Genomic DNA, 10,515 nt, shown 5'->3' with positions numbered 1-10,515 from the left:
TGTACTCGGTGCCTTCTTCCCATCCCAACTCCCTCTTAAAGGTAACAGACCCACATCCTCCAAGCTCAGACCTTCACTCTCTCATGCCATCTCGACTCCTTCATGCTTCATGACATCACATGCTCTTTCTTGGAGCCACTAGAGAAATTCCCCACTCCCTCATTTAACTGATGGGAAAACTTTGGGGGGACTGATCGCTCAGGATTAAACAGTGGCCAAGTTCAAACCAAGCCCCTGGTCATTGTGGACAAAACGTCACAATTCCCTTAAGAATCACACACCGACAAACAGTTTGCTAGATCAAGCATTATCTGGTCCTCAGATCCTGAGATCAAAGCTCTGCCTGGCCTTAAGTGCAAAGAGAGAAATTTACTCTAAATGGACTTCCAGAAACCATGCTTTTAGATATTAGACTGTGCCTTAAAAAAAAAAAAAGAGAGAGAGAGAGAGAGAAAGAATGGAAGATAAAAAACAATGTCAATATCTATCTAGAAACTCTACCTGGGACACTGACTACACTCACCTGAAGGCTGGTATTCAATGTCCCTTAGTTGTGTAATTGTTGGACAACAGTGATCATCATGAGCTAATATTTGTTGAATTCTAGGCATTCTTTCCTATTAGGAAAGGAAGGGGAAGAGTCTTAAGAGCTCATCAAGCTCTTCTGGGCTTCTGTTGGTAACAACCATTCGAAACACCAGTCTCCCGGATGGTTTGGCAAGACCAGCAAGGCAAAGTGGAGAGGAGGATGCAGCACAATGCCTATGTCCCAGACCCAGCATTCGGTATCTCCACCACCACTGGCCTGTGTGCAGTCCTGGGCTCCCACAGAGCAGCAAAAGCACTTAGTGTTCCTTAATAAACAAAAGTCTAAATCTGAGCCAAAAAGAAAAAAAAGAAAAAAAAAACAACCATAAATAAATTTAAAAAGCTAGGGAAGGGGGGCTTACTTGCTCTGAACCGGCTGTTTCCTCCAAGCATTTTTCTGATGTGGAACTGTGTATAATTAGGTACGTTTTGGGGAGTCATCTTGCCACTTCTTCCTTCAGCCCGCTGATTAGGAGAAAGCACCTCTCACCACCCCATCCGCTTTAACTGTGGGATCCTGTCTCATAGCCTAAGCGAAGTTAATGGATGAAGCAAGCCCCTGGAGAGTTTTTGAGGAGAAGAGGAAGCAGAAGGCTGCTATCCAGGGAACGATGGAGGTATTAAAGCTGGGTTTTTGTTTTGTTTTTTTACCTTAATATAATCTAAGGGCAACTTTTAAGATCTGGATCAAGTTCTTTTGTGGTTAGCCAAGACTATTTTCCTTCTTATTGCCACCCAAAAAAACAACTTTAATCATTTCCCTTCATAATTCTTAGCACTTTGGCCCACTTCTTGGGAATTTCAGAAATGATTCGAAATCAGTACAGTAGGGGGAAAAATATTTATTTTCTAAAGTCGTTACCTTGACAGGCAAAACAAAGCATTTTCTCAATTTCATTCAGAAATACATTTTTAAAAAAATACATAGACCAATATGGCCTGCCCAAACGTATATTTAACATGGTAAATATAAGGAATAAATTGTTTTGAATATAAATATCTATAAAAAAATAAGTACATCAAAATTTAATCCAACCTCTTCCATTGGCCAGTTACATAAAGGAAAATAATTTTACTGCTTTAAAGCATAACCAAATGTTTACTTTGCAACATCTTTCAGAAACAACCCTAGACCATTTTGTTTCTAAGGATCAAGGTAAGGGAACCTTCTGATTCAAGGGTCTTTTTTCTTATGAATCAGAGCTAGTAGATTACTATGAAAATGTTACATCTACTACTGACATGGTAGACCAGACATCTATGAGGCCAAGATTGACTATGGGGGTTCCGGGGGAGGGGATGGCAGGAGGGGGCCGAGCTGGGGGGCAGGGGAGAGGGACGATAATTAACGGTGGGAAAGTACTTCTACCAGAGTGCAATAGAGGTGAGGTAGACTCAGATTCATCAAACCCATCCCGATTTACAGTAGTAACAGTTTCTTTTAGTTTTGCATTTTGTGAATTTAAAAAGCAAAAAAAAGTCTTTTTCTTTTTTTTTTTTTTTTTAACTTGAGTGTCCTTCGAGTGTGTTTTCAATTTGTGCATTCCTTAGAAAATCTTTGCGTGGACTTTGGAGTTTCTCCCTGAAATGTGCCAGGCGCCTGAGTGAGACACAAACACTCCCTTCGGACCCTCTTCAGAAATTCCACCATGTATGGAATCTCCTGTCCTCCCTCTGGAGGATGACACCCTAATTCACAAGTCACTGTGTGTCTCTCTGCTTTCTGAGTGGTCCATTGTCACCCCAAACGAGGAGAGACGAAAGCGGTTATCACTGATGGAAGCAAATGAAGATGGATTGGGGGACTCCTTAACCTTCACTGTAATGTTTAGAGCGAGGGCACTGGTCCATTGCCAGTCTGGAACAAGAAACGGTCAAAGCAGGGAGGATGCTTTTGCTCTGATCCCAGCCGTGGGGAGAGAGTGCAGAATCAGCCACAGGGTTCCCTCCGCGGAGGGGAAGGCTTGCGGGCGGGCCGGCCACGGGCCCCGGGGACCTGCCATCAGTGTGTTCGGTTGTGGGTCACTTGCTTCTCTCTGTAGAGCTCCGCTTTCAGCTTTGCGACACGAAAAGCTGTTTTGATGCGGTTGCTGATGGGGTCCAACCTATTAAACGAGACAAGAGAAAACAAACGTCATTAAAAAAAAAAAATTTCTAGGCAAAAGAGGCATCTAAAATTAGAATCCGGCACAAACAAATCTAAGTCTGGTTCCTGAACTTTCCCCACTGACCGCAACAGTATGCTACTCTTGGTTAAACTCAAGTGAAAATGCAGCCCCCCCACCTTTATGCTGGGCATGGGGGGAAGGGGAGAGGAGCCATGGTCATATCTAAAGGGAATTGGGCATTCAATGCAATTTTAAAGTACAATTTTAAGGTAAACTAGAGATATTCTCTTTTCTTCTGTTGCCCCATCGCAGCTACCACCACGGGATTCTATACAGAAACTACCTCCATGTAGGTCTCAAATAGCCATGGATGTCTTCTTAATCACAAAAGCAATTAAGGGTGACTTGGTGGGAAAGGAACAAAAAGAGATGAGGAGTACAGGTAGGCCCAAAGTAAATGGTGTATGGCAATTACAAAATATAGATCTATATTTTTTGCAGGTTTAATGTTTTCTTTTGGCAGGAAAAAGAAACTGAACTGTAATAGTGATTTAATCGTTGGTACAACAAAAACGAATAGAAAAATAATAATAATTTCCAAGTCAGTTAAGGAATTGTAGCTTATGGAACCTGATGATCTGGAGGGACCATCGGGAGCCTGACATTATAAATATGGAAACAACAATGGCCAACGAGACGTCCCAGATAGCTGAGGATGTCCCACCCATCAGCAGTAAACAATGCAGATGTCATTGTGGCTCAACACACTTTGATCACAGAACTCCTTGCCACTGGATTTCTAGGAAAACTTTCCATGGACCAGGAGAGGGAAATGTAGAACACATGACAGCTCCAAGTGCAGATTTCCTCTTGTGAATTCCAAAAGGTTTTGGATTTGGAAGGGTCATCCCTCTAGAGCTGCCCATCACAACCCCAGAGTGTGGACTAATGTGTGTCCCTTCTCTGCCCCAGCTCACGACCGACTAGAAGAGATGAGAGCTCTTCAGAATGACATGGGCTCTCCAGCAAATGCACTTCCCTATTTTAAAAAAATAAATAAACCCCCCAAACAGCATGTTCTAATGCTCACCATCCCTACCTAATGACTTTATTTTTCCCTTTGGCCATTGGAGTAACTGCTACTTTTTGAAGAACTTGATCATACATGACACTTTGATTTAAAAATAGAATGAAGTAATATAAAATAAACATCAAAACTCCTTTCCCGGAAAGGATTGTTAATTTCTCAAGGAAAGCGGCAAATGCATTGACTTGGAAAAGCAAGGACTAGATATGACCAAATGACAAAGTTGTCTGTAGATGTATCTTGTTGGGAAAATCTAACTTTAGACTGAGTGGCACGTGCTTAAGATCATCCAAGTGTATAGTGGGCATTCAAGGTCTGCATTCAAAAATATTTGAGAGGGATTCCTTTGCTCTTTCTAATCTATTGACTATGAAGATCTTTGTTCTTTTCTTCTAAGCCTTTCCTCCATCAAGGTGAGAGTACCTGGGGGAACAACCCATTAGCACTGGTGACTGGGGCTAGCTGTCCTTGGGAGTCTCTTACCTTCTTATTTTTCTTCCTGCCACCAGCTGCTGATGAATACACTTTTCTCCAAACTCAGAACAGTCTTTTCCTTTCTTATGGTCATTCCAGCCCTTCTCCATACTGTCTTGGTCCCTGTTAAAATACAGATAGGACAAAACTTTTCAGCAATGGTATCTTCAGCTCTCACAAAATCTCTGTTAATTTCTCTTAAACAAAAAGGCAACATCATGGCAGGAAGATCAGGAGGCCATAAAACTGACTGAAAGCAAAAGGGTTTCTACCTCACCTGAGTTCTTTTCCCGCTTGGCAAAAAGTCCAGCACTTCTTGTCTTTTTGGCTAGCACATTGGCATCTCTTCCTGTGGTCTGTTGCCTTTGTGGCAAATAAATCCTTTAAGGATCGCTTGGACCTAGAAGGGCTTCCAAGTCCATACGGAACAATATGCCTATTATCAAAAAAGATGAACAAAAGATATTAGCATAATTAATAGTCTTTGAAATGATGCATTCTACGTGCCCATCAATGGCCCTGAGTGTGTATACCCTCGCCAGGAGAAAACCAGTTTTCTAACTCAATGAAATTCCATTTGGATTCTTAAAAAATTTCAGTTTCTTCTCCACACAAGCAGCTTTGGTTTTTGTCCAAGATTATGACATCTCTGCTTTGGTGTCTGTTTCCTATTTTCTTCCTTTTCTGACTTTCCATCTACTTAACAGCTACTGCGGGGGAGGGACTTCGATGCAAAACCATGACTCGCATGATTTTGAAAATCTATTTTCAATTTAAGTCATATGATAATGCCAAAAGTGCCTCCTGAGTGTTGGGGGGGGGGTGTCGGGTAAGATCTACTACGGCACGCATGGTTCACCCCCAGCTTCGCACGTCTCCTGCAGCTGGTGACTAATAGAAGGACACTTCGCCAGAAGGCTTCCCGGTAAATTCCAAAGTGTCCCTTCTGAGCCTCACCTAAAAGGACTAAAGTCTTCACCTTGGTAGCATCACCTTTTAAGTATTAGGCTCATTGTGGTTTTTGTTTGATTTGATTTTGTTTGGATTTTGGGCATCCCTCACCATAATTGGCCACCCGGTACGGGACACTGTGTGCCGTGTTTTTGTTTACAACTGTGTCTGATGGGTGAGCCAGTTTTCAGGGTGAAGGAGGGGGAGAACCTGCTTTCTTCCAGCTCTGGAAGCAGAAGAGAAATCTGTAGACCATGTTTCTATTGCTGTCTTGAAATGGGCTTTTCTAAGGGGAGAGTACAGAGGAGTCACACACCCCTGTCCCAGGTCTGGCTCTGTCCTGGACTCATTCTTGACAAGTGATGTCCACAATTTGGGTCTGTGCTTTTCTATAAGTAATATGAAGGGACTGATTATCACTCTTTACAATCCCTTCTGCCTAGCAGGAGTAGGATGGGTTAGACTAACCCATGTCCGACCTCGGCAGTTTATTCCCTAAACCCAAGCAGATCCCACCAAAAAAAATCCCCCCTCAGAAATATGTGACAGAGTCCTGCTTGCCATCAGCATTTTCCAACTCTCCTGTCCTGAGTCTTTGAGCCACGGGGACTCAGAAGACCCTCCCCTGTGTTTCAAAGAACCACCCTGCCTGGTATTTTCAGGAATGGGGTGGGGGGGCGCTCTCCCCACCCCCACCCCCGAGGCACCTTCATGTCATCAGAAGTGCTACCTTCAGAATCCAGACCAGGAGCCCCCCCCCACCAACCCCCCCACCCCCACCCCCGTTCCAAAGCAATGAGCATCCCCGGGCTCCAGTCTCTGGAGAAGCCAGAGGTAGAGTGACGACGCCCTCTAGAGACTCACTCGGGGGTGTTGACCCAGATGATGTCGAGGTGGCAGAAGTAGACGCACTCTTTATCCATCAGGGAAGAGCAGGAGCACCGTTTGGAGCGGCGGGCCCGCCAGGGTGCACTGGCGGCGGATTTCTCGCCTCCACTGTCCAAGCCTGTGCTGAGCTCCGCGCCCAAGACCGCTGGGGAGAGAAAGAGCAGGTCAGCAGGGCATGTCCCCTGGGATCTAGCGGAGCAGATAAAAGCCCATGAAGCCTGCAGCCCGCCTTCAATAAGAAACACAGAGGAAAAAGGGCTCTTTATCTTTTCCCTCCTTAACATGACTTCACCTTTACCCCACACTGGCTTATCCACTTTCAAGGAGATTACACACGTGCAGCAGGAACAGCCACCTGAAAAGGGGACTCACTGACCAGCCCCCAGAGAAATGCATGGACATGCTGCCTGTTAGAAATCTGGGGTGGCTTCTGCATGGAATTTAATAGGACAGCCCAATTTCGTAGGACAGTGGCGTAAAGTGGGCTGATGACCAAAGCTCTAAAGCTACATGAATCACCTGCCTCTTCCTAGGTTCGGACCCACTGCCCCCTGCAGTTTAGGGGAGCACCCACCACTTCACACCTGGTGGAGGGCAGGGGTAGCCCAGGTGATACATAGTCCTTGAAATTAGCTGAGGTTCAAGAGCTTTGGGGGGATGACTGGAGAGAAAGAAGAGAAACCAGCTCTACAATACTCATCGCACATGGTAAACTCCAGAGAAAGTACTGACCTAGGGTGAGACTGAGCAGCAGCTCCGGGACCTAATTAAGGTTCTGTGGATTTTGAATTCAGGATCCCCGGAGGAGGATGGCGTGTGGGGGACTCGCCGCCTCCCCCTTCCCCACTGCAGCATGGCCTCTTCTTACTGACAAGTTAGCCATGAGGCTTATCTGCCCAATTTTGTACATTTCAAATGATCAGACACATTCCAGGATTTTCATTCCCTTGACATCTTTTCTCTTTAGTCAGGGTCATGAAAAGCCACACACAAAAAAGGGCATTGACCCTAAGAGGGGGGAAATGGGCAGATATACATGCACTATCTAAATCCTCAGGCAGCCAAGATTTATCTTAGTTTCCCTCCCACAACAGGTGAATAAAACTGAAAATAGACCTCACACTGTTTTGGGTGCCAAAAACCTGCCAAAAGAAGCCTAAAGTCAATAATGACAAATTTTAAAGAAAACATCTGCTTCACCCTGAAACCGCCCGAGGGTTATTCAACAGACTGTTCTGCAGGTGATTTTAGTGCTCATATATTGCTTGAATGACTTGAATAAAATTCCTTGGCTTCAAGCTGAAATGTTTAAATATTTTACACATTCACACACTATTAAAACGGTATTTAAATAAGATATATAAGTCCTTATATGTCCTATCACCTGTGCGAACACATATGTTGCAAATATACATTTGGCTAAATTATATCTTGTCTTTACTTTTCTTGAGTTATATTTTTAAAAGCCAAGGAAATACACTATATACTTATAACAATAAGTTATTTTAATGCTATAGGAGCAATTGTTTTCAATAGAGGAATTATTTTTCCCCACTAGAAAACTTAAGTAGCTTTGAGCAATAATTCCCAGACACTTGCTATCTAAGCTGCAGTCATAAAAGAAGGGGAAAACAGAAGCAAGAAAAACATTAAGGTGGACAAGAAGACATTAACGTTCAGAGGTTTACAAGTCGCCGTGCCTACCTGCTTCTGGAGCTCCTTGGAAAGCCACAAACAGCAGAGAGAAAATCATGGGGAAATAATCCATTCTGGAAAAAAAAAAAAAAGTGTGGGGGGGATCAAAGTCCTCCCCTGCCAACTGAACCCAAAAGAAGACGAAGAAAAATAATAGCTTCGGGTCCCTCAAAGCGCTTCTGGTTATTCAGATCTCGAAGTGAGCCTTCAGCCTAAGTGCTCTTTAACGGAGAGAAAAAAGAAGTTTTCTGCCAGGAGGGCCGGCAGTGGGAGCGGTCTGCGGACGCACGCGGCGGTGGCGTGCGGGGGACAGCTGGGAGCGGTCTGCGGACGCACGCGGGGACAGCGGCGCCGACCGGACCGAGGACCCTCTGCGCGCTCGCCCCAGCGCCGCTGCAGAAGCGCGTCTGACTTGGACAGCTCTCCGCCGCCTTTTTATATTGAACCCCTATAGAGTGGGGGTAAACAGCTCCAACTTTATTCCAGCCCCAGACAATGTTATTGTGTTATTAGTCACCAACAGGCAACGTGCAGCCGGAGATAAGGCCAGGCTCTAAAGGAAATCACTGCTAACTTCAGAGGCAGACGCCCGCCGTCTGACAATTCAGGGGCAGGGCTAAGAACAAGAAAATACCCATTAGAGACCTTTGGTAAACCTGCCCGTGCAGCGCTTGAGTCTGCTTCCCCTTTTGCAAGCTGCCAGCCCCAGAGTTCAAGAATCAGAAGAGGGACTCCAGAAAAGTCATACCATTGGTATGAAAAGTATGAGCTACAGTTTAAATAGATTGTATTGTTGTGCGCGGGGATTTTTTTTTTATTGTTGTTCCCTTCGTTTTCCTTTTATGTCTCCGATTTCTTAGTGTTGATCAAACAGGGGAACTCTCTCCCTCTTCACTCCCCCGCTCCCACTGGGGGTCAACTGATTTTGGCAGATCGAGGTACTTGTCCCTTACACCAAGCCCCCTCCCCCAAGTCTTTTTTGCTAAAGTTCCTTGCGTGCACAGTGAAAAAGATCGGTGAAGGAATGGCAAGGAAAGGACGTTTAAAAGAAAAATAGAGCCCTTTCAGGCACATACCCAGTGCTTTCGATATCACTGAGTAGAAACCCCTATAAACTTTTTTTTCTGTGCTCACCCTCTTTCCCCTTCCCGGAACGCCCCCCGCCTTCAATAGCACCAATGTTGAGAAATATCGGGAGAGGAACGCCAGGGGGAGATGAAGAGCTACAGGGGCTGATGTTTTCTGAGCACAAACACTCAAAGCCCTGGCGGCCCCATACAGAGGGAACGCAGCCTGAGATGGGGGCCGAGGAACAGGAAGGACCGCGCGGCGCCTCCTCCCGTGAGAAAGGGGTGCCCCTCAGAACATTCACTTACTCCCTGTGCAGGGACATCTTTTCTGAATCGTTCTCCCCCCTCGGGTTCTTTATTTAGGGCAAAGGGGTGTTCTCGTACAGGGTTAGGTGGATATGAAGTGCATGCAGGCGGTGTTGGGAAGGAGGAAATGGCCATGCTGAATTAGATCAGGTAATACCTCACATTTAATAGTGCGTTTACATTTTCAAAGCAATTTCTGTCTGTTTGCCCTTGAAATACCCCTCAAGTACCCACGGGGCAGCCACTGTGGAGTTGAACGTGCTGTAACCATATAAAGTGAAACATAATCTAAGACATTGGCTTTTTCCAGTAGCCTCATTTTCCAGGTGGGAAAACCAGGGCTCCCAGAGCTCCCATGCTCTACTGAAGTTCTTGCCGGGCATTGGGTAAGGCCGAGGCGAGAAGTTTAGAGCACCCTCCCAGCACAGGAGAAAGGTGGGTCTACATCTAGCACCCGGGGACACCATCGAATAGATGCTTCCAGCATTTCCTCACCTTGTTTAACTCCAGTCCCCTCCCCCAGGGTGGGCAAGGGAGGGGTATTCAAATGTGGACCCATTTCCAATACTCAGGAGGATCCCCTCCAACCATTTCTTCCTCCTCCTCCCTGCCTACCCCTCACCTCTAGAATCAAAAGGACAGATTTCATCCCAGCACGAAAGCTGTGGACCTGGGCACCCTGGGCTCCCTGGACCTCCCTGGAAGTCCCCCCTGGGGAGACAGTAACAGTAGCGGAATCAGGTGCAGAAGGAGATCTGTTCCCTGAAAGAGCCACTGTAACAAGAGCTGGAGCTGAAGGAGAGGTAGGAACCCTCCCTCCCACACCCACACCAGAGAGGCCTCCACCCAGGCCCCGGGGGACTCTGCCTGGGCCTTCTGCCTCTTCATAGGCTTACCTCAGCCAGCCCTGGGGGCTGGGGAGGGCACAGCTCACCCTAGAACGGGGCGACATCACGCTGGCAGCCAGCTTTGCCCACCTCAGCTCTGGCTGGTGTGTCCCGACCTCCTCCCCACAGAGGGAGCACAGGGAGAGCGGAGAAGAACTGATGTCCCATTCACAGGCTCCAAGCTCCCCCCCAACCCCCCTGCCCAGTGAGGGAGACGCGGCCTGGGATCCCGCTCACCCCCTCTGTAACTTCCTGGCAACTTTGACAAAACCCTGGTCACAGTCAGGACCAACCTGTCCTAAGCTCCTCCCCGGAAATGACCCCCCCCCCCGCCCTTCCCAGTCTCTCCAGGTCGAGCCTGGGTTACCCTCCAGCAGGCAAGCCCCCCTCCCCACCACTCCCACATGCCTGAGGCTGCCCCCGCAGGGCCAGAAGCGCCCAGCAATCAGGTGGAGACGTGA

General features: G+C 46.6%; 1 protein-coding gene across 1 annotated transcript; it reads right to left on the bottom strand.

Annotated features, from left to right (window-relative positions):
- Positions 1 to 1,410: 1,410 nt before the first annotated feature.
- On the bottom strand, positions 1,411 to 10,125 carry EDN1 (endothelin 1). Its single transcript, XM_036071801.2, has 6 exons — positions 10,064 to 10,125; positions 7,801 to 7,865; positions 6,073 to 6,241; positions 4,535 to 4,693; positions 4,267 to 4,380; positions 1,411 to 2,693 (listed from the first exon to the last, which is right to left on the bottom strand). The coding sequence occupies exons 1-6, from the start codon at positions 10,117 to 10,119 to the stop codon at positions 2,591 to 2,593; spliced, it is 666 nt and encodes a 221-aa protein (XP_035927694.2). The 5' UTR covers positions 10,120 to 10,125; the 3' UTR covers positions 1,411 to 2,590.
- Between the last annotated feature and the right edge of the window lie 390 nt (positions 10,126 to 10,515).

The sequence above is a fragment of the Halichoerus grypus genome, chromosome 9 (assembly GCF_964656455.1).
Source record: "Halichoerus grypus chromosome 9, mHalGry1.hap1.1, whole genome shotgun sequence".
Classification (NCBI taxonomy): Eukaryota; Metazoa; Chordata; class Mammalia; order Carnivora; family Phocidae; genus Halichoerus; species Halichoerus grypus.
This window is presented reverse-complemented; position numbering and strand designations above follow the sequence as displayed.